Below are 25,262 nucleotides of genomic sequence, written 5' to 3'. Positions count from 1 at the left end.
TAAAGACCTAAAACGTTAAACAGCAAGGAGACATGTAAAAGAGTTACCCATAAATAAGAGAAGAAAGATAACTAAAACAGGAAACTCCAAAAAGGGATATTAATTTAAGAAAAATAGCGAAACGGAAATGAAAAGATTGAAAAACGTCAAATATGGAAGTGTAATATTTTTTCCTTAACAAAAAGCGCATTTCTCTGTTTTAAGAAGAAAAAACGTGATACAAAATACAGTATCAAAATCTGAATAACATGTACGTAGTATATTATTTTCTTTCTTTAAATAATTCAAAGACATTGGTTTAGATGATTAAGCTAATGAAGAGAGATAGATAAATATAAGAGTATAATTTAATTTAAGGATACTTTAGTCAACATGTATTTAATTTCAGTTCCTAAGAGGTAAATTAAATATGAAAACGATTGTAAATGCTACAACTGCACATTGTCTTTTTAATTCAGCAAAGGTATTTATTTTGTATGGAACACTGAATTTCAAATGATTTCCTTATTGATCAATATTTACATACAATTCGAGGTACATCAATCCATTTTAATGCTCGAATACATTTTTAGAGATGTCAAATGTAACTGACGTCTGATTATTTTTTCTGCTAATGGAAGGAAATTCAGAATTTTATTCTAATGTAGCATCTTTATGAAACATATGTTTTCCTAATTCAGATTTATTTCGGACCAAAGTGAGAATGTGAATTTAGATTTTAGTAGAAGCAATTTTTCCGATTTATTGAAATTCTTCCTATTTTTTTCTGGTAGAACTAGATTAAAGTCATTTGGATGATCATGGTTTTGGGATTTATATCAGATTTCTCCCATTTCAGAACAGGTTTCAATGTGCTTTCCTTACATTTCCTTTTCGTATTTTGGAGTACTGTAAAAGTAAGCCGAAGTGTGCTTTGCTTTACGCAAAGCATTTTATTTTGTAAGATTAAACATAATTAATTATTAAACTATTCCTGGTAAACTTTCCTGGACTTACAACGAATTTTAACAAAATTAAGAGGTAAAACGTAATTAAAAAGCTTTTTAAGAGCTGCGATATGTAGTACAACTAAAATTTAACAAAATTAGCTAACGCTACTTGCAAAGCAATAGAAATACAATAGTCAGATTTGCGCAATACCGAATATACCTTTCAACACCATATTAATCTGACTATATAAATCACGGCTTCTAAATCTGCGTGCTGATCTAAAACCAGATCCGTACACAGGTGGATGACTCAGAAAACGAGCGTACTGGCTAGTTACCACAGTTTTTTCTCTAAACTACAAATCGCTCCCTAGTTAAATTCAACCTAATTGCATTCTTCTGAAAGCTGACTGGAAAAATAAAAGTTACAGGGAAGAATTAGCGTAAAAATAGTGCGTTAGCTAAACTAAAACTAATTCGAGAAATAAAACATAAAAATATTAAAATAAAAAAAGTCAATTGATTTTTTTTGCTTCGCTTTATATAAAAAGTCATCTCTTTACATCTTGTGTCCTGACTGATATTATCTGAGATAAAGAGATAAAGAAACCATAAAAGTCTGAACAAGGATAGTTTTTTGCTCTACTTAGATTAGAGTAGGGAACGAATATTTTGCTTATACGTTTAAAAAAAAATCCGACTTTTTTTTTTCAGAAAATGCTACTTTTTCATGCAAGAGATATCACTTCAGTTCATAGTTAAGACGCAAGTATTTTTTACTCTTTAGAAGACATTTTAATTACAAAATCTAATTTAAAGGGTTTTTAAACTAAGCAATTCTGCTTCGTATTGCTTCTTGTTTTGGATGTAATCGCACATCCAGAAATTGTTTATAGTATTATTTCATGTTTTAAAGTAATGTGTACAACACGTGTAGCTCATTTCTAGGTTCGCGAAACGTTACCAAGATCAAAGGGAGGATGCGGTGAACTATGCAGTTGTTCCAGAGGCAGGAAGAGAGCGTATAATATCAGCAGCAGTAATTGCAGGCGGCTGCTTTTTATCGCACCAAGCCTTTCGTGTTGTTTTTGTATCTTTTCCTTCGTGTATTTAAAATAAACATTTTCGGTCTAACGGAAACCTTTGAGTTTACCCTTCAACGGTTTTTTTTTTGCTACTCATTTTTAACGCAGTTTAATTTTAGAAATATGCAAATTTAGTCAATATTATGCTGTTAACTGAAGTAACATAATACAGCTGTTAGTGCAGAAAAGTGCTAAATTGTGTGATGAGATTTCTCTCGAAGTAGTGCATTATATTCTCTCTAATGAATATCTTGTTTAATATATATTTTTAGATTACGCCTTATAGAAGCTTAATGAAAGCTGCACATTTTGATAGAATTAAAGACTTATCAGCTTATTCTGCTCGATATCTAACGTTATAGAAAAAAGTATTCTTGACATAATTAAGAATATTATATTGCTCACTATATTTACACAGTAATTCGGCTTTTGAATCAAACTTAATATTACCTACCAGCTTCTGAATGTGATCAACAAAATTTTCAAAATGTTTAATATGTTTCTTCGAGCGCAATACTTTTATGTAGTACCAAGAGTTTGATCGACAAGGCATAAATTTCTGATATACAGAATGATCAAATTAAATTGTCAATATCCTTCTTAAAATATTCATACACGAGGATTTTATCAGATAGTGAGATCTTCAGGTTATACATACTGTATGAACTCCAAACTAGATTGCATTGGTCCTCACATGGACTTTGCCATTAGTCTTATCTTTAATCGAGTGATTATTCCAATCATTAACCAGCAGAGAGAACATTATTCAAGATTTCGGCTGATTCACACTCTTAATGTGACTAAACCAGTCAGTCATTGGTTCTGGTGGTAATTTATGGTTGATTTTTATCATTAACTTGCTGCAAACACCTAATTCAGCGTCTTGGTCAATATGCAAAACAAACGAATGGTAGTAATAATTTAAATACTCCGGCTCTTGGTATAAGATATTTATATAAAATTTTATGAGCTAAAACATGCTTCTATGTGTTGCTGTTTATTCCAAAATGTATTAATAATTCATTTTCAACTATGGTAACAGCTAATTTATCAGTAGAATTAAATAAGTTGCATGTAAAAACGAAATATATCTATTTTTAGGGTGAGATAATTTGAGAATAAAATTTATATCAAATTAAATTTATCTAAATTGCTTATCTATTACTTACAAATTTTTCTATATACACAAATTAAATTTATCTTACTACATATCTAAATTTATCTGCAAGTGAAAAATTAATCAGGTCAGTTTTGAAATGTCTGTTAATATATTTCTACATGTTTTTTAATATTTTACTTGAGTGAAGTTATACTGAAACAGTTTATTAGCAACTAACAAAGATAAAGGCAACAAAGGGCCGCTGAAGAATTTGGATTCCATAATGGCTCACACGTGCAAGAAATGGGAAAACAGAGCTACTTCTGTGGTGATGGCAAAACCACTCATACAGTTGATAATGTACTTGTTAGAGCAAATTAATGATGTCTTCGTCAGGGTTCGAACTCCGGATCTTCCGACTTCCAGTTGGACGTGCTTTCGATTACACTATGAAGGCACGCGGAAGACAATTATATTGCTTCCCATTTAAAAGGGCTGCCATGCCAAATCCAGATTGCAGGGAGTTATCCTCCACTATATTTTATTTCGGGCGCTACTTCTAGAGGCGTTTAAAAGCTGGGACACATGATGGAGAATCATTTATAACCTCCAGCCTTTCCGATACTGAGATTTGGAAAAACCTTTCAATAAGTAAAAGATCTTTGTCCTTCTTACGCCTTTCCTCTGAAGCATGCGAATAATGGCGAAGCTTACTGTTGTCTGCAGGACTGGCGCTATGCATTTTGCCACCCGCTGTAAACTCTGCAACATTTATATCTTGTTACTCGGTGCCTCCCGGGATTCTGATAATTTTGACGACTAAATCCTGCTGCTCATTCTTCTAAACTCTCAGAACTCCCTAAATTCTGTTGTTTGGTGCTTTTCTAAATTCTAAAACTTTTGAAGCCCGAAGCAGTCTTACCGATTGCACCGCTGGCCCTGATTGTATGCTATAATAGCGTAGAAATTATATAATTTATATGGAAGGTTAATATATTTTGTTGGCTGCAAAGAGTTAAAATATACATTATACTCTGATTGGGTGATCGAACAATGGAAGAATAATTAACACAGGAGCATTTGATCGCAAATATGAACGATTCTATTCCACCATGAAAGGCACTGCTGCAGTCAAATACAATAAGAAACTTTAATATATTTCATCATTGAAATAGAATGAATTCTAATTTCATAGGAAACAAAGTCTTCAAAATAAATCGGTTTTCAGCTCGTAGAGTTTCAACTACAGATGGAGCTGAAACTCCACAACACTTGTAGAGAGGAAGCAGGAGATGTGAAAAATAAGCAATGCCCTCCCCGGAAATCGAACCACGGACCTCTCGAATACGCGACCAGCGTGCTGACGACTACACTACGAAAGCATGTTCAGAAGGCTGGAGAAATACCTTATACACTCACTCACTGAAATAGTATTGTTTTTGCAATTAGCATTCTTCGAGAAGTCTAACTAGGTAATGAAATCTACAAGTTATTATTAAGCAATATACCTATAAAACTAGAATGACTTGAAAAAAAGTTTAAGCAATATTCCTCTAAAACAAGAATGACTTGAAAATAAAGTTGAGAAGTTTCGTCAAAAAATATTGCCAACAGTTCCTTAGTAACTCCGTTTCATGGAAAAATAGTCTTTATATTGAAAATTTAAATATGTATCAATAAACCGCAGATATAGCAATATAAATTAAATTATTACTATAGCTATGTAATAAATTCATAAAATATTTACAGCGCATTTAAAATAGTATGTATAGTTTGAACATATATAAGATGCACTGACAGTGCTGATTTCTTTACTGGCTCTGATATTCTTTCTTTCAATCGCATAAAATAATCCTGAATTGGAGCCAAAATCTTTTGGCTTTATGCTAGAATACCCTTTTGTTCTCTTTTCCGTTTGTTTCACCCGTATCCCATCTGTCATTTGTCATTTAAATGGTTTAATAGCAAATAGCGAAAATAAAGCCAACAAAAGGTCACTTAAGAATTCGGAATTTCATGGTTCATATTTGCAAGGAATAAGTACAACGCGTATATTTCTTTCATGATGCAAAACTACCATTTTTTTCTCATCGTGATCTTTGGCATAATAAATATGAATTATTTAAAATTATAGTTCATTTTGAATAAAATTAAATTATTAATTCTCTTTCTATGAATATGAATAAAACTAGTAAGTGTAATAATGTAAATAAGAGCAATATGATTAAATGAATGATCAGTTTGTTTCAAAAGCTATCTAGGGTTATTTAAAATTCTTAGTAGTTAATATGTATTTAAAGTTCATGCTAAAACATTCTTACATTAACGCTTAAAAGTACAGCTGCAATGTAAAAACACAATTTTTTCCTCCAAAATGTGAGTTAGTTAAGTTATTGATATTTAACAAAATATATATATATATATATATCATTACAACTTCAGATCACAATCTAACACTTTGAAGAGCTTAACAATAAAGTTTAAAAGAATTTAATACTAAATAAAGAATTATAAAAAATAAAGATAAAAAAAATCGAGATTTACTTTGGCATGCAGATATCCGTTTACATTTTTTTAGTCTTTAAAATATTTTCCAATGTCTGAATCACGATGGTTCAATTATGTTAAGAGTTAGATCTGGAAAATTAAAGATACAGAATGATATTTTATATTTAAAGTTAGCTTTTGAAAATGTGAAAGAGAAAAATATTGCAATAGTATTGTTTTACCAAAAATTATCGGTACGTGGACATTTACGCAATTTTTTTTAAGTAAACAGCAACAAAAAATGTTTAATTATTGAGTGCGTAGTCGTGCATTTTTTTCAATGAGTCGACTTTGCATCAGGTTTGCAACAGACACTCTCCTCATATACTAGTGTTTTCCATTTTACCAGGACATGACACGAAATTCGAGAATTAAAAGCAATAAACACCTTAAAGAGTTTTTTTTAATAAAGTAAATAAATAATTTTGTTAAATATTTAAAATTCCAGTCTTCAGAACTTGCAGGTTTTAAAATAATTCTAATTATATAGTAAAATTAAAGAATCTTAATCATAAAAATCAACAGTAAAATTTCCATAATTTTTGCTTTACTTCTGATGAATAGTACTTTGAGAAATACATTTATTGTTGAAAACCAGTTTAGTCTATGTTAACTTTTAAAATTTCAAGTGAATTCATGTGTGCCATCTACGTTATATGATAATAATAACTGAGCACTAGAACTGGATCATAGTCTCCCGTTTTGTCACTTCAATTCAGAAATTTTCAATTTTCTTTTGGCGATAATTATTCCCTTATTTTACTAAAAGTTTTGTTTAAATTCTATCCTATTCATTTTGGTTTGTCGCGATACTAGCTCAGACGAGAAGTTTAATGCAAATTAAATGGCAAGCGGCATAATTTAAAAGAATGATATTAATGTTTAACCGCGAGCTTATCGGAGTTTACGCCACAACTCCACCATATCGCGAATGATAAGTCATGGTGCCGGAGTAAATTCTCTGGAGTAATTGGGAAGTATACACGGAGAGTTGTTGACTGTGCTTAATAAGTTTTTAAAAAGTTAGTTCCATCATTATTTAGATATTTGAAAGTTTAAAGCTAAGGATATTATTACAAAAAATCAGAATCTTAAAACCAGAGCTATTGACTTGTAAAATTTTGTAGGATAAGAAATCCTTTATATTAACGTTACATTTTAGTTCGTAAAATTAATGAATTATCAGATCGTTAAATAATTTTTGTGATTAGTGATTACTATTAGATGGAAAAATTATTTTAAAACCATAGAATTTATAAGTTACTTTGTAGAAGATCTTATCAACTATTTGGTGATTATGAAATCTGATATCTCTAAAACTGTGAAAAATATTTAAATTGCTCTTGAATATGAGAAACTAATCAAGTTACAGTTGAAGCATATTTTCACAGAAAGTAACTTAGATTTATCTTCTTTTGCCTTCCTTGGGAAGTTTAATACTTACTCAATACTTTTCAACGAAACTATAGTCATAACATATATCCAATATTTGCAACCCTCATGACCGAAATAATTTTGCCCATTGGCGTCTCAAGGTCAATTTAGCTCAAACTACCCTTATTCGTTTTACTTAGCACGTGGATCAGAAGAACAGGGCGGGGTTGTTTCCTGGATTTTCCCGAAAATCGTCTCTTGAGAATGATAAGTCATGGTGACAGATATTACGTCATTAGAACAATAAATTAACAACTACATAGCTGAAGATAAATCTTTCTGAGAATACATGGAATTGTTCATGAATAGTGTCTCGAAACTGGTGTGATTACATTAAAAACGCGTTGAGCCTTCAGAGAAAAAAATTAATAATATTTCTCTATTATTAAACAGACGTTTGTATTTCGCTACGAGAACGTTAATCATTATTGTCATGCGTAACTGTGTAATGATAATTAATTTAAAATAAACATTAATTCGAAAAGAAATGTCGTAAAACAGTTTAATATTCAGGGATTTGCAAAAGGTAGCTGTAGGCTTCATTTTCTTTAAATCTCTTAGATATGTAATTCCTGCTACGAAATTTTTTCAAATAAGGCAAAGAATTTTATTAAATCAGTTCAGGTTTGGATAGAAAGAATTTGTAAAATAAATGAATACAAAATTGAATTTTTTACATTTTTTTCCCATACAGAAGACTTTCGATTAGTAAAATGTTTAGTTTACTTTAATGAGTTAAGCGCAAAATATTCCATTTTTTTTATAAACCTATTCAAAAAAGATATTATAAGGTTAATAATTTTTGTTTCCCCCTTTTACCGAATTTCTTTTTTTTTTACTTGCTTTTTTGTTTCCCCCTTTTACTGAAACCTTTTTCCCCTTTTATCGCGAAGACAAGCAACTATTGTTCTTCTATTTCTTCTTAATTTTGATCTCCCCCCCTTTTTGGCAATGAGAAGAGATTTAAATCAGTAAATTCGTTCTCGATTATCTGAGCAAATTTTGCATGTATCAAATCATGAACTTTATGCACTTAATGTTTTAAAGTATAATAGATATTTTACTGTTTGGACTTTATTCTATGAGGGACTTTTATAATAATGTAAATTTTTTTATTTGAAGAACTTTTCCACCCACAATATTGAAATTGTTTTCATAGAATTTTCTAACTTAATTAAAAACCCTTGCAATTCTAAGTATATCATCAATATTTACGGAAATAAGGCCTGCAGCAGTCTTTCTCGAATACTCTAAACATGCGTATTTATGTAAGCTGAAATCTATATTTGACATTTATAATGCAATATAACATAAGTATCTAAATAAAAATAAAGAGAAAAAGAGATTAATACCTTAAGATATAATTCTGAGTCGAAATTTAAAAAAAGTATTAGTCTTTCAAATAAAATCTAAAGCAAAGTAGTTCACGTTCACTGCCAAAATAAAGTTTTTTAAACTGCCAGTACTTATTACTATAACTTTTATGAGATTATTTTGTAAAAAATAAGAAGCAATTCCACACTTTTTTATCAATTTCTCCAACTCACTCTTAAGAAGATTTTGTTTCGCTGGAATTCTGTTGCTTGCAAATCGTTGTTCAGTATGAAAAAACACATTAAGAGCATTCTTAAAATTTAAAACTAATTAAAATGCATTTCATTTAAAATTATTTCCTCAAATTATTCTAATATAATTAATCGATCCCTCAAGGCAATTTAATAATTACATTTTCCTTAAAAAGGGAGGTGCACAACTAGATGTTACAGTAATCGCGATGGTACTTGATCCGAAATTACAGTCTCGGCGAACAGGCTAGCTGCATGGGCGTATTCGGGATTTTACCCACTTCTAAAGTGCATAAGAGCCACTTTCTCTTATAAAGTACTCCACGAAGACATTTTCGAGTTACGGGAGATATATACACATTGACGCATAGACGACACACACAAAAAAAAAAATTCATTTTGAATGAATTTTACAATCCGTTTTAGAATAAAGAGTCCTTTATTTTGTCCACGCAGAGACGTAACGCAAAGAAATAGTCAAAATGCATTCGGGAAAGGTCAAAATGGGTATTTCTGTTGAAATATGATACTAGAAATTTTTAACAATTAGAATAATTCTTTTACTTCCTAAGTAAAAAGATTTATATTTGCTTGAAGAAAGAATAGTTTTGCAAACTATGCTAAATAAAAGTCAAGTAAATTTCGAGATTCGTTTAAATAATCTTCTTAATTCATATTTTCATGAAAATTTTTCAGATGAAAAGACGTTGCACTTCAATGTACTTTGAAATACAATTCTTGTACGGCCTATTCAATTTCCCTTGCACGGCCCTTTTTTGTAGAGGGTAAATTTAGCATTTAGTGAAAGTTATTGTGTCTAAGAGACACAATAACACGCCGAATAAATACTAATTCAGAAGTCAAACAAAAACCAGCGTTATATTTACAAAATTTTGTAAATATAACGCTGATTTTTGTTGTTTGACTTCGAATTAATACCTATTCCATTTAGGAAAAAGTAATCATAGCGAAAATTTAAATCCTTAAAAATAATACTTAAATACAATTAATTAGAAATTTACATTACATTGGAGGTGCGGGTAACACCGATTAACACTGATAGTTCAGCCTGAGTTCACACTGCGGCAAACGGTTTGACTACTTGGGTGTTTTCGGTTTTTTTTCCGCATGTAATTTAGATGTGAGTCTTTCTTTAGTAAGTCTCCACCGAGCAGCCTTTTCCTTAAGCAGATAGTCTTCTATGTTTCTTTGACGTAGTCCAGTCAATAAAAATAAAGTAAATTTCTATAAAATGCTCTCCACGAAGGCATCCTACCATTTAGACAGATAACTTAGCGAGGTTTACTGTAATCCACTCAATCTAAATTTATTACAAAGCAACTCGCGATAGATCCAAATTAGAAGCAAGCGCAACTTTTATTAAATACGTTTGGAATATTTTTAAATAATATTCACATGCTTCACAGTATTTTAGCAAATTTGCTTATACAGATTTTCACTCACAATACTGTTACGGTTACCTCATTTAAATATTTTTGACTTAATATAGTAAAAGTCATTTATTAAATCTCTAAAAAAATACTTTAGATTATTATCGTTTTTAAGAGAGAACAAAATTTTTTCAGCTCTTTCTTTTCTTAACTCCTTCATTATTATCAAATGAAGCAAAGCAGCATTTTAAAGAGTGATTAAATTTGATTTATTCCCTGCTTACCCTTTGACGTGATTACGTTAGAATTATGCCACTGTCCTAATTTTCTTTTAAGCAATTTTTAGTTGTTAAAAACATATTATTTTTGCATGAATGGCGACAATTTTTATGAGTCCAATAAATAATGCTGGCGTATTAATTTTGATTAAGCAGATTAATTAATGTAGGTCGTATAATATAAGAATTATAAAAGTAAAAGGAAAAAAAAAATAACTTGAAAAGACTTTCACATAATTATAGTGCTCGTAAGAAAAAATAATTTCTCTCGTATCTAGAGGCATTAAGATGTAAGCAGAGAACGCTGTTACCTTAGAAATGCATTAAAGAATATTTTTTTAAATCCTGAAAGGCACTTTTAATTTTTTTTAAATGTTAAAAGCTAGTTTAAAATCAATTATTAGATAGCAGTATTTTATCTAGGAAAAGCAAAATTTCAGCACTTTGAACAGATTTGGTTTATTTTTAATTATGGCAAAACCTCAAGGGCTATCTGCCTAAGGCGAGGGATGCCTTCGTGGAGGACTTTCTAAGGAAAACTGGATCGTATACAATTTTCAAATAAGAAAATCACGAAAACGCCCATGCAGCCAATCTGTTCGCGGGATTCGAACCTCGGACCGAACTACCAGTGTTCAGCGACTTTATCGCTCGGCCGCTGATGGGCCCACTTCGAACAGAAATAATTTTAACTTGGATTCATAAAAATATTTATACCTACTTTTTTCAGTTGTTTTTCTGTTCAGTATTGAAGTGTAAATTTAAAACGTTTCATCTTATATATTAAATAAATGAAAATTGTATTAATTCCAAAACTGTCTGAAGAACGAAAATTCGCATGTAAACAGAGGTAGCGGAATCAGTGCCTCTAATAACATATACAGACAGACAGACAGATATATAGATATAAGATTTCAGAAATAAGGAAATTAAGATTATAAATTAAAAAGTGTGTAGTATGCTAATAAAATAATTAAATAATAAACATGTAGTAATTAAGTAATATTCAAACCTTGGTGGCTAATAGTTTAATAGGAAGAAAATACACCAAAAATAAAGCAAAAACAAAACAATTAAAAAAGAACATTAAGAAAATAATATAATAAGACAAATGGTTGAAAATTCTTTGAATCTATTTCAGGGAGCAGCCAATCGCTTTTCAGCAGAGCCACATTTCTGAATTAAAAGTAAATAAATGCCTAAAAACTTAAATTGATTGAGATAAGATAAGGACATTAAAATATTTTATAATAAAGACAAAGAATGCAATAAAACTGAGTGTAAATTTTTAAATAAAATTTTAATATATCATCAGGATATTTATTTATTTATTATTATCCCGTTTGCTTCACCTCTCAATGGACACTACATGTTATTTTGATAGTTGCACCCGCAACGTTTTTCTTTTTTTGGTTGTTTAGCTTTTCAACCTTATTAATAAACAGATTTAACATTAGTGTATTATTTTTACTGGGTACTCCAACTTACAATGTTTTGGGTATATTAGTATAAAATTAGCAAAAAATCTTAGTTAGTTTAGAGATATTTACATGTATACATGAATGGAAGCCTGCTGCCTTTACATTTTGTCAGGTGACTAGACCTGGTTATCTGCTATGATTATGCTTGCCTTAAAGTAGACATACTGTATGATCTTCTGACGCCCCGCTGCTCTTAGTAATCCTGAAGAAGGTCTTTGAGGCTATGTGATCCCTGGAGCTGAGAAAAAGAGGCTCTCATGGGAGAAGTGAGTGGACAATTGTGGATGTAATGTGATACGTCTGCTGAAGAAGCTGAAGCATCGCAGGCGTATTTGACGTTTTGATGGCAGAACGTGCTGAGGTACGCGGGAAATCTTCCGTGATTTGTGAAAGCTTGTTGTAGATAGAAGTCTGTTTTGAGCTTCTTGGTGGAGACCACGAGAAGGACAGAGTAAGTGTGTCGACCGGTGTCTGAGTTGTCTCAGCGAACTTGTCAGATGAACATGAAGGTGCAGAAGATCTTGTGTTTGGCAGCGATTATGGAGAGTGGGATTTGAGTCGATGGAAGGGTGACTTGTGGTTTCTTTAGCTAAACAGTCGGCCCTTTCGTTACCTTGGGTACCTTGATGACTACATACCCAGCATAGAGACACTTGTCTGGAAGAAGACAGGGTAATAAGCCCTTCTTTTAATGAGGAGATGTGGAAGGCTTGCGTGCCGTTCTTGTTCAGTGCCTGTAGGACACTCATGCTATCCGTGTAGAAGCTAATGGATGGAAAATTGGTGTTGCCTGCCCAGAGAGCTGCCTTCTTTAAAACGAAGGACTCAGCCTGGAAAACCGAGCTATGGTCGATAAGTCTGAACCGTGCTGAGTGAAATTATGTATTGTTGTGAAAAGCGACATAGGTTGCATCTACTTGCTCTGAAACTGAGCCATTAAAAAGAGTTCTAAGTCCTGTCCTTTTGGTAGATTGTTAACCCTAGATCTTTTGTGAGAGCTGGGTGAACTGGAGTATAGTGGCATTGGGGTTCTAAAGAGCGCTGGTCAATGAATGAGGAGTCATCGAGCCGGAAGTAGTCCTTAAAATGAACTAACCTGTGAGTTTCATATTCAATTTCTGCTTTGTGATCTAAGGGTAGGTCCTCTGCTAGGAATTGAAGAGCTGCTGTGGATGTAATAGCGAAACAGTGATCATAAGAAGGGTGATGCGTTGAATTTGGAGTAGCTTCTGACAAACCCTTACCGTGGTAGTAATCCAGATGGGGGAGCCGTATAGGATAATCCTTTCAATGGCCCTCAGAAAAAACTTTCTTTCAAAATTTTCCTTCTAGATTCCATTTATTTGTGACGATGCGATTTAAGCTATGAATAAGATTGCAGATTTTATTTCGTATCATCGTTAAGTGCGGTACCCAGGTGAGTTTTCTATCAAGTAAGAATCCTAGGTATTCTAAAGTATCTTCAATTTTTAGTGCTCGACCCTGCCATTTTATATGGGGTAGGCTAACTTTATTACCCTTTGGAAAGGTGATCATTTTTATCTTATCGATGCTGAATTTGAGCTTCAGTTTGAGGCGCCAGTCAGTGATAAGATCTAATGCCTTTTCTCTTTGTTTTCCAGCAAGTGTCTCTATGCTGGTAAGGAGGAGAGGAATTCTCTCATTAACGGAGATAATCACTTCGGTGCAATTATCTCAGTTAATGGGCCTGGATTTGTGCGTTTCCTTCGAAATCTAGATCTAGTGCAGTATTCGCAATGAGATTTCACAATATTGGGCTCTTGGGGGCGCCTCTGTAGTAGTCGTGGGCGAAACTGACCCCATCTCACTGTTAAGTAACTTTACGATCGTGAAGATAACTGCCTATGATTCAAAAGAAATTCTTAGGACATTGAAGATGTTTGAGTTGGTCCTCGTGGCTGCCACCAGAGTTGGTTGAAAACTGAGGCCACGTGCAAGCAGATAACACACGTGTGGAGACCTCACAATCATCAGGATATAATCCACTCTAATGTGGCCCAAAACAGAAAATACTGCATAAAACTTGTTAAGGTAAGTTAAGTAAAAAGTTAGTTTTGCAGACCGGCAATACCGTATATATACTACCTAAAATATTTTTTGTCATGTCTGTAGAATGTTTGTAATATTTGTTTCTAATGTGCATCTGAAAATATGTCCAAGAAATTAAGGCAATATATTAAAAGTACGTAAATTCAGATACAAGGTTCTAGGGCTAGTCTGGCGTTAAAACCAAGGAAATACCTCTTTCTTATAGCAGTTTTAAGAAATTTGGGCTTTCTTAGGGACACCCCGTGCTGGTCAGAGGAATAGGTACAATCGATCGGGTAATGAGTTGTATGAAAGTAATTAAATTATTTGTGCATAGCAATTAAATCTGAAATATAAACATTCGCTTGCAAAGTAGATCTGATTTGATGTAGAAGGAAATACTATTTGAAACTTTCGGCTCGCCGCATATTTAGAGTACCCCATGCCGTACGGACACTATATATTTACTCCAACTATTGCTTCTACTTCTATTGCTTATTTTTCAAGTCTCCTGCTTCTAAAAAAATACCTAATTTCTATACAGTGGCGCCCGAACTAAAAGGTGGTGAATGATGACTCTTCACCACCAGGATTTAGCGATTGGGTCCCATAATAACCCCACTCGCCCTTTAAAAGGGGAAGTATATAAGGTATTTCTCCCGCCTTCTTAGCATGCATTCATAGTGTAGTAGTCTGCACCCTGGGCGCGTATTCCAGAGGTCATTGGTTCGATTCCCAGTGAAGGCATTGCTCAAGTCTCCTGCTTCCAAAAAAAATCTAGTGTCTGTACAAGCGTTCAGTGCACAGGTGTGAAGCACTCAACAAGTTCTGCTTAATCTCTCGATGACTGACCCATTATCACGGTTGCCGACTCGAATGTTTCCCATTAAAGAAGTATTACCATGGAGGAACCTATACGAGTATAAAGCAAAACAGCTAGCAACTGCAAACAGTAGTATAATTAGCTGTAAACAGTTTCCTCCCTTGCTTCTATCTCCATTGTTATTAACCGCTGGGCGCAACACATACGGGTCGTAAAAAGATCGTTTTATAGCTTCTTATCTAATAATTTTTCCTGATTCCGCAAGAGAACATATCTTGTGTTTCAACTCAGTACTCATTACTAAAAGCTGCAAGCGTTAAGTTTTCCGAAAATTTCTTGATTGCTTTCATCTTGCACGCAGATTCTGACTTCTTTTTAGAAACAAATATCTGTTACTGTTAAAGAAAGAAAATCTTTCACCTTATGAATTAATTAAATTCAAATTGTGGAACTAAATGATTTATTATGACTATTGCAATAAACATACAAATCAATATTCTGAAAATTTTTAATGTAGTGAGTGAGAGGATTTAATTCGCTCTTTTAAGTAATTTATGATTTTTTTTATATTTAATTGTTTAATTGTGTTTCGTGCATCTAAAAGATGTCTGCTATGTTGATGATGCATATTAATAGAGTTATATAATACATTTTCAGAGTGAAATATGCTCTAACATATAACATACATTAAATTAATTGTGTCACAGAATCAGCGCAAATTCATGGATGTTACTAAAATGAATAAGGAATAAAATGAGGAGTACTAAAAAGTAATAAGGACAATATGCAAAATGAATAAGGGCTATATACATTTCCTCACATACACGTATCATTGCCACGACACTTCATATAAAAATTAAATACGTTGTAACAATACATTTAAAAAGAAGGAGTTGGGGTATTCTAATACTCCAAAAAACCATATGATCCGAGTATATATGACTATGAATATATAATATTCATCAAAACCAACATACTAATTAAGCCTCACATGAATGTTAAAGGGAACGCATATCGAAATGTGAAAAATGATTTACTGCATAAAGTTATAAATTTATATGCAAGATTCTGTCCCTTTTATTACACGTATATGCAATAATGAACATTGTAGAGTTTTTCTGGTGGGAAAATGAGGCACATAAGCTTTTTTTTCCTGTGAAGTGCAAGGTGAAGAAAATGTTTTACCATGCAACTGGTTTGGTGAGGTAAAGGAATCCATTTAAACAAACAGTATATTTGGTGTTCACGGTATTGTAATTAGATAAAACAATACATTTACCTAGCAGTACTTCTCTAATTCATGATTCTCTTCTTCATGGATGATTTGTATGAGCTTTAAATTTTACCACAATATTGAGCTAATTCAGTGCATATCTTTGTATATTATTATGAAATGAGAACTAAAACTACAATTAATTACAAATAAAAAATGATCCATAAAATTTATAATTTACTAAAAACAAAAGATATTCTTTTTCGGTTTCTTTCAAAATATCTTTTTTCAAATTGTCTTAGATGCTTTTAATTTAAAGCATAGAAGCAATAAATAGTTTCAGTTTACTGAAGAAGGATTCTTTCTGATCACTTTAATTAAAAATAATTATGCAGGAAGTGAACTCAGATATAAAGTTTTAGCTATGATTGACATTCAAAATCATATGCTTATAAAAATGTTTAAAGTGATGCATAGAAACAATGGCATTTCTTATTCCGCACAATTGGCCACTTGAACACACACACAAAAAATTGTACTTGAAAACGTTTCATTCACTGAATATAAAAGTCAGAGTTAAATATGTGCATTTTCTGTCCTTGAAAACTATCTACTGTAAGGGCAGTCTGAGCCCAGCCAGATGAAGCTTTTATTTTAATAAATTTTTATTTTAATTGAAAATTTGCAGCGACAATCAGTCGGCTGAAATTTACTAGTTAAAAAATTCTGAGGACCAAGAGTCGCCGCAAAATAAAAACCTCACTAAGAAATATCAATGTAATGTTGCTATAGATTTCTAGCACGCATAAGTTATCTAAAAATTAAGAAACACCGAGCAAAAGCATGAATTTATAAAATAAAAGACCTTCCAGTACTTTTGTTCTAAACTCTTTATCATAATAATAATGCTTGTCTGTTCTAAATCTATAAATCTAGTTTTCTTTAAAACGTACTTAACTAAGCCGCATTTCCTAACAGATAGGCTCACCGACGGCCAATCGCTGAACATCGATTGTTACCGTCCTGGGTTCAAATCGAGGCGAACGGGCTGGCTGTATGGGCGTTTTCGTGGTTCTCCTCATGTGTAACGTGCATACGAGTAAGTTTCCCTTAAAAGGTGCTCCACGAAGGCATTCCTGCTCTTAGGCACATAGTCCTGATGTGCTTTGTCATTATAAAAGAAACCAAACCAATCCTAAGTGGTAATTCTACAGCAGTTTAGCAGCAGCCATGATAAAATAGCTACCTATCAACACACAGAATAATATTTTTATCCTAAACCGATTACTGGTCACTTCCATTTGTTTCGAACTGATTAACTATGCCTTAAGAAAGAACAAGAAATAATTCAACTCTTTTCTAATAAAGGAATCAAAAAATTAAATGTTTAATAAAGGACATAAATAGACTTAAATGTGAAAGCTGTGTTCAGTTCACCCTCTCTAAGACGACCATTTACGGTTCGAAGTGATTTTCCTTTCTATGAGGCTGGTTGCCTTAGAAAGGTGAGATTAAATGCCAAAATTTAAACACTGTACCAGTCACTAAAATACTGTACTAGTCACACTGGTTTGTCTTAAAAAAATGGTTCTCCGTTTGTTATTAAAAGTTCAGTCAATAACGGTAAAGAAGCTGAACACTGCTATTTAGACACGGCGAACGAGCTGGCTACATGATATTCTCGGGATTTTCCTAATGTATAACGTGGATATAAATCAGTTCCTGAGAAGGTACTCCACAAAGGTGTTTCTTTCTTTAAGTAGATAGTCCTAGTGTGTTTTTGTATAATTCAATAAATCCAAATACTCTACTGAAATATTATGCAACTCACTTTCATCATAACTAACAAAGTGACATCCAAATAATTAACTGCGCGCTGTACATGAAAATGCTAACGGCACTTTAAGATCATTCTTAAAGTAATTATATATTATGGAACCAAAACATATAATTTCCACTAAAGGTGTATCAGATTAATTAACGTGAAAGAAAATAAGTTGACAATTAATTAAACATTTTTATAGAGTTAATCTCATGCAGTTACAGATCTTCCTTTTTCTAAACGTTTATAGAATAGATTTCTCATGAACAATTATCAGTAAAACTTTATAAAAAAGATTAATTTATTAATGACCTTTATTAGTTAATTATATAAGTTGAAAACTTCTATTAAGGGCTGTAAGTTACATTAGTTTTCTACTCATTTTGAGTTTTAAATGCTCAGGTCTCCTTCTCACGTTTTGAGCGAAAAATGTATTAGTTAATTCAAAATTATAAATTATAAAAATAAATATATTCCTATTTCCCGCTTGCGCTCACAAATTATGCAAGTAAGCATTTACAAATTTTAAAGCCCTGAAAACACATGTGTGCGATATTATCGTCATGGATGATTTGTAGGAGCTTGAATTTTTACCATAATATTTTCGACGACGATGTTTTAACTGCGAAGTTATTGAACCGCTTTATTTTGTACCACGATGTTTTCTTTTTGCTTTTTTTTCTCCCACGATGCTTTGTACAAAGACGTTTTCACCTTGCATTGTTTTACATTTTTTTGCCATGATGTTTTCGTCTGTAACCTTTAAAAGTAGTGAAAGTAAAATATAAGTATTGACAAATGTTGGGCAGGGAGGAGTAAATTTAGATTTAAAACGTTTAAAACATACCCGTGAATGAGAAAAAAAATTCCGAATGGAAGAAATTCTAAGCTTTAGGAAATAAAAACCTTTTAAATTACAAAGAAAAATTTCTAAGTTTTTGAAAAAAAATTCTGAGTTTAGTAGTAGAGGAACACAAGTTTTACCAAATGCAGAATCTGTTATTTAAAATATAATGTTTTAAATTAGCAATAGCAACTTAATGGACAGTACAAGTGTTACAGAAAAAGTATGCATTTTTATACAACTCTAAAGGAATTGCTTTTAAAAGAACTGTAACAAAAATAATTTTTCATCGATGTAAAGAACCTGTTTTATGAAATGTATTAGTGAGAAAACGATTTCGTTTTTTTAAGTTTTGGAAGCTTTGCTTAACTGCGATCCGTTAGTTGAAGAAAAAACGTTAGTAAACCTACGTAAGAAGTGCCATTGAGACAATGATAGTCTTATCGAGACACATTATTTAAAAAACTTCTTTTCGTTTAAACATTCTGAAATTTTAAATAAAATGTTAGATTAAAATCTATTTTTAACTGAATATTAGCTATAAAAAAGAAACGTAATAATTTAATTTATTTAATTAAGTAATTTCCTGTTTTTTATTCTTAATGTATGTACATACTGTAAAGTTTTTTCTTAACTAAATTAAGAACATTACATACAAACTAATTATATTTAATTACATTCGGCTTGTAAGGAATAATCGCATCTCCCTGATGTGCTATCGTAATAGTGTAACGTAGTACGCGGTGTGTAAGCGTAATAAGCGGTTAGATGGTAAACTAAAAGATTCATATTTCGAATCTCGGCGAGACAGATAATTCTTCATTACAATTTTCCCGAAAATATAATGCTGTCTGCTGTGGCGCCCGAACTAAAAAGAGGCTGAACAATGCTTCGTCACTGCCCGAATTTTATCAACTGGTTCTCCTGCAAATAAATCTTTACTTGAGGGAAATTTTATCGACTTGAGGGACTCGACTTTATCGACTTACTTGAGGGAAACTATTTATTCTTTATTTACTATTGTTACTAATTTTATCGTCCGAATGTCGAGAGGGGAAAGTTATGCAAATAATTTAATTTTCGAAGACCGAGGTTACGCTAAAAACGTACGAAATGAAACTTAGCTACGGATAAACTACAGGTAACTATCACAGTATTATTTCTTTAAAAGAAACGTACAATCACAATACCTAATCATATTAACATTATATTATTTAGTTGTGGTGCATTAGGCACATCTCAGAATACTGAATGTATCTCTCCGGGATTCTAACTTTGGATTTTCCGAATGACAACTGGATATACTTCCATTTATATCACTGGAGCTCATGGGGGAATTCCTTACAAAGGCAGATAAGTTTTTATACGAAGATTGTCAGTGAAGACATCTTTTCCTATAAAAATAGCCTTAGGGTTTAGAAAAGAAGGTTTTAAAAAAGTGAAGAAAAAATGAAGAAAACAAACTTTAAAAAAAGTTTTAAAATATATTGAAAATATTTGAGTACTTGGCTTATATCTTTTAATATATTTTGTTTGCCTACAATGTAGTAAATGATTTCTAAGCAACTCTATATGCAAACAATAGTATTGTTTCCTTTTATTGAGAAATTAGATTTTAAGTTCTCACACGTCTCAGCAGAGCATTACAGGAATTAAGTTCAAGGATTGAAAACCAGCAATGGAATTTAGACGAAAAGCATTAGAACATTTGCGATTAAAAATAGTCATGAAAAATTATGATATGCTATACTGACAAACGATATTTGAGGAAATATATAACTATCATTTTTCAGACTATTGTCATCGGTCGTGAAAATATGTCTGAAGAACATAACCAGATTTTGAATGACCTAAGAGAAAAAAATATGTTTACGGACAATTTGAAACTACTCGTACATCAAAATAAATTGATTGTATTTATTACAAACTACAAAATAAGAGTGAATCCTATGAATAGAATTTGCTTTATAGCAATATATTCAAACGAAACGTTAATTTATGTCTATAAATATGATCTGAACATGAAAATAAATTTCTCGTATTAGCAGAAAAATCTTTGCCAAATGGTTGGAACTATTCTGCGAAAGGAAAGCGGTTTGAATCTCTAACTGATCTTGGTAAACGTTTGAATTTCTTTGTTGTTATTAATAAACCTTATGTTCTCTTTGAACTAAATGTAACTTACTTTACACATGTTTACAAGTGTATGCTAACATTAAACTCAGAGGTCGGGAAATATAAATTATCAAGTTGCAATTCGTAATTGTAACCAGAGTAAAGTTTGTATAGCAATCAAAATATATGTATAACAAGTAGGACTAATTCCAATTTTTTTTCGAATCAGTCATATAAGAATAAAAAATCAGAAGGAAGAAAAAATGTGTTACTTCATATTAAAAGAGTTCTTAATTAAGGCGAAACTTAAAATATGTATTAATAGAAAAATTAAATTAAAAATGTACTTTGCAAAAATATATTTATTTTATATTTAATAAATAGTGTACCTAATCAACTATCCGTAATCTTGAAGTTCATATTTCCAACATAATTTGCCAAAAATGTTTTGAGAAATCGTTCGAAATTTTTATATTTGTTCAGAATCTTATTTTAATGATCTAAGCAGTAAATTTAAGACACAAACTTTGGTAAATGAAGTATGTAATTAAAATGTTTTTAGTAAATGAAGTATGTCATTAAAAGTCCTTGGTTTTGAGGTTTATTGTCTCAAAATAAATTTCCCCCCAAAAGTTAGTTACAGTTGAAAATGTTTACACTTCTCCAGAATCGTTTTAAAGCGAGTGTGGTCAAAAGCGTATTTCTAGCACTGTTATAAATAAACGTTAAAAATGGAGAGCTAAATTGTCTTGAAACAATTTAAGAAAAAACAAAAGCTTATTTATTTTAGGAGCTCATTAAAATATTAAACAATTTTAATAACTAACTAAAAATGTAAAAAGAATTAATGAAATTTTTCATAAAGTAAACACATTCGGAATCTGAAGTCAAATTTAGCGATCTATTTTTAAATGACCGCTTTTATTTATTTATGAATGCTATTTATTTTCTATACTGAATCTTTCCGAAGTTTTTAATTGAAATTTTTTATTATTTTTCAAGTTAGGATACAAAATAGCGGAAAGATTTGAATTTTTGAATGTAGAATCTTTTTCGGTATTCGCAGTATTCGAAAATTCAGGAATTCGAACGTTTAGTTTCCAATACACAAAAATATAAAATAGAATATAGATTTATGCTTCCATTTCAAGGATCTATACAGAATGATTCAAAAAGAGCTCTGCGATTCAAATGCTGAAAAAGCTCAATTTTTTGTCGTAGGCTCAGCAGGTTTCAATACTGCTCCGATTCTAGCGCGACAGATCTCCAAAATGTGCTCGAACTCATGCCAAATCCTTTGAAACAAGGAGCCTATTACTATCCTTTGCCATATTGGTTTACCATTCATAATATTCCTGGCGTATTTCCGCGAGTGAACTCCTCCGTGATAAGACAGCGCTTCCTGAAACTTTACTGCTTTGGCTGTGTAGCCTGAGACTAGTGTTTATGTTTGTTTTGAAGAGCAAAAACTTGGAAACTCTTATTCATAATCCACACACCACATCCAAGACAGTTGCAGCTGTAAATCTGTTAACATGCTTCGCCTTAGATGATGTCTATATGCTTAACAGTGTTAGATTTAACATGTTTTTAAATCCCGGCATTCTTTTCCGATGACTTTGATCATATATATATATATTTTTTTTTCATTTTAAAGTGTCTGTTTGGTTATATAAAAGGAAAAGATCTTCTAAATCTTAAATCTAGAGCTATACTGATTTCAAATAATTAAATTACAATATTGTGTTTAGATTTTTTTTTAATGTCAACTTCTTAAAGCTTTATATTTAAAAGCAATTACGGACTAGAAACGTCTCAAATCTCAGTGCATTCGTGTTTAATAATCTCAGAAGTAACATTATGGACAGCTTCTTCAGAAATAAAGTGAAAGAAACTTCTATGGAAAATTGAACGAAATTTGCTTGGTATGATTTACATAAGGAATACATATTAATAATTCTATATAGATATTCGTAGCTTAGAATTCGATTATCAGATGTCTAATACATTAAAAAAGTATAATATTTTACGTTAAAAACTCAATGCTAACATTTTATAGTTTTAAACTTGAGAAAAAGTATGTGAATATTTTAAATTTAAGAAAAAAATTCTTGCAGTTTAATTTTTTAACTAAGAAAATTTTTTAATAATAATATATTTGTAGATTTAATTACTTATTTAATGATCTTTGTTAATTAAAATTGTGCTAAAACATAACATTTTATTCCGTTACAAAATAACTGTAAAAATTATTTGATAGATAATTATAAATTAATAAGTTAAAAAATGTATTCTTGTGCTTTTTGATAATACCCTGAAATTTATCTAATTATCAGAATAAAATTCAAAGATATAAACATCACGAAAAAATTATATTAATTTTATAATTACATCATTTCTAAATGCTGGATGACATTCATATCACCAAAATATAATTTAGTAATTCGAATCTCATGCAACCTTCAGAAATGATGTAATAAATGAGTCATATCATATTATCCACATGTATACGTACGTATATGAGCAAAGTAAAGAGTAATGCATTTAATTGATAAGATAAATATTAATGAAGAGTAATATATGCAATTAAGGAAACTACTTTGAACGTCGATCCTTTACATTGATGACACTTAGTCTATGAATCGTTAAGTACACGGTAAACGGTAAATGACATTAAAAAAAAAAAAAAAAAAAAATTATGTACTACCCCATCCAACTGGGAATTAATATAAAGAAAATTTCGCTGAAAAATATAAAGTGCTACTGATTCTAAAAAACACTGTGAAAAAGATATAAAAGTATATAAAGCGTATTTTATTCAAGTTTCTTCCTATATTTTTTATATAGTAATAAATATTTTTTAATAGAAATTTAGATAAAGCTATCTTAACCTAAATGAGGAAGGTGGTTGGATTCAATTCAATTTTTCTTACCTGGAAAGTGATAAATCTTCGCATGCATATCGCAAAGTGAAAACCTTCTGACAAATTTGCTACTCTAAGATTCCGTCGGCTTCCATCATATCTTCCATTCGATAATAAACTACCCGCTCTTTTCCTCGGCGCACTTTCATGCCAAGAATTCGCCAATCTCGCCTAAGCAAAGAGCGAAATCTGAGGTTATATGGTAGCCTTCTTCTTTTTCGTGACATAGTAAGACATTTTGGCAGGTGCTTTCATTTTTTACTGAATGCGTATCCAGTACTAGTTGAAATTACTTTCTTATACAATTATCGATTTTACGTAGGAGAAACAGTAATAAAAAATATAAAAAATGAACGACAGCGATTCATTTATTTTCCTGATTAGTTGTGATATCAAAGTGAAAAGAATGAATCAAAATTTATTGAATAGTAAAAAATTAACTTTAAAATGAATTAATAATTAGTATAAGAATTGTGAATGAATGTATTCGTAATTTACTGAAAACGTATTCTATATTATATTTTAATAAGACGTATTTTAACGACAATGAAATATGTACGATATCATCTTAAAGGACAGAGATTTATTCAAATTCGCTAAAAGGACAAAAATGTTCTCTTTTTCCCATTTATCATAAATGTTTTTATCATATGTGAATAAAAATAAAGTGGCGGGGATGCTAATAATGATGAATTTTAAAACGAAAATATTAAAATTAAATTTCTCAAAAGAATTAAATATAATATCATTCATTTTCATGAATATATTATTTCTAGATAACGCTTTTATTACACCTTAAAGTTCTATAATGATTTAATACAGTTCTTGTATGAGATTTCCACAGTTTGTTTTCATTCGTTTACGGTTTAGAATATGATGATAGTTAAAAATTTCTTTTTTAATAGTTAGTTCATTTGATTTAAACTGTATTTTGAAAAAAATTAATATTTTTAAAAAAATTTTTAGTTTTTCGGAAAGTAAAGAAGTAATAAAGAAAGGAAATTACCGTCTTTAAACTTTGAAAAAATTTTATTTTATGTAGAAATCCGATGTCATCATTATTTATAATCATGGCAACAATGAAAGATTAAAGGTTTTGATTTATAAATCCACCATTTTTAGTAACTGTGCGATAGAGATATCTTCGAAAAAGAACGATTTTTCAGAAACCATTATATTTCTGTAAATTGTATAAGAAGCTCCGATAATTTCATTTGGTATAGTGTATTGCAATATATTCAAAATATAAAGATCAAAATTTTGTGGTTATTAGTTTGAACGTTAAAAGAAGGATTTGTGAAAAAAATTCAACACTAAAGAAAAAAATACCTATATCGAATTTTAATAAAACCGTACAACAACTTATTTATCTTAGAACTAAGATAATAAAATTTAACTATTTTAATTTGTTATTAATTTTAAAATTTTAATTAATTTTAAAAATACATATGAATACTGCGAAAAAATTAAAAAAAATTTCGTGCCCACACGTATGATTTTGTATTTTCATGTAGAGTCAAACTCTCGTTATGTTAAAATTTGATATATTCTTTATTTACAGAGACTTCAGATAATGAGTACTATAGATCAGCGGTTCTCAATCTTTTGACCAAGTCTGAGTCAACGCGTACAATTTAAACAAAAATTGAAAACCTTTAGTACC

At 30.9% G+C, this 25,262-nt stretch overlaps 1 protein-coding gene across 2 annotated transcripts in view; it reads right to left on the bottom strand.

Annotated features, from left to right (window-relative positions):
• Positions 1 to 23,735, bottom strand: part of LOC118204617 (carbohydrate sulfotransferase 1-like) — a 110,452-nt gene extending 86,717 nt beyond the window's left edge. Inside the window, exon 1 of one of the 2 annotated variants that reach the window (XM_085826485.1) lies at positions 23,609 to 23,735. Coding sequence is in view for 1 of the 2 variants with exons in the window: in XM_085826486.1 (XP_085682612.1) it covers positions 23,609 to 23,636 (28 nt within the window). In the remaining variant the exon portion in view is untranslated. The remainder of the gene's footprint in view (positions 1 to 23,608) is intronic. The other variant, XM_085826486.1, reaches the window with a different exon arrangement.
• Positions 23,736 to 25,262: the final 1,527 nt, after the last annotated feature.

This window comes from Stegodyphus dumicola, chromosome 1 (assembly GCF_044657685.1).
Source record: "Stegodyphus dumicola isolate Sdum_Otavi_A_Nest chromosome 1, ASM4465768v1".
NCBI lineage: Eukaryota > Metazoa > Arthropoda > Arachnida > Araneae > Eresidae > Stegodyphus > Stegodyphus dumicola.
This window is presented reverse-complemented; position numbering and strand designations above follow the sequence as displayed.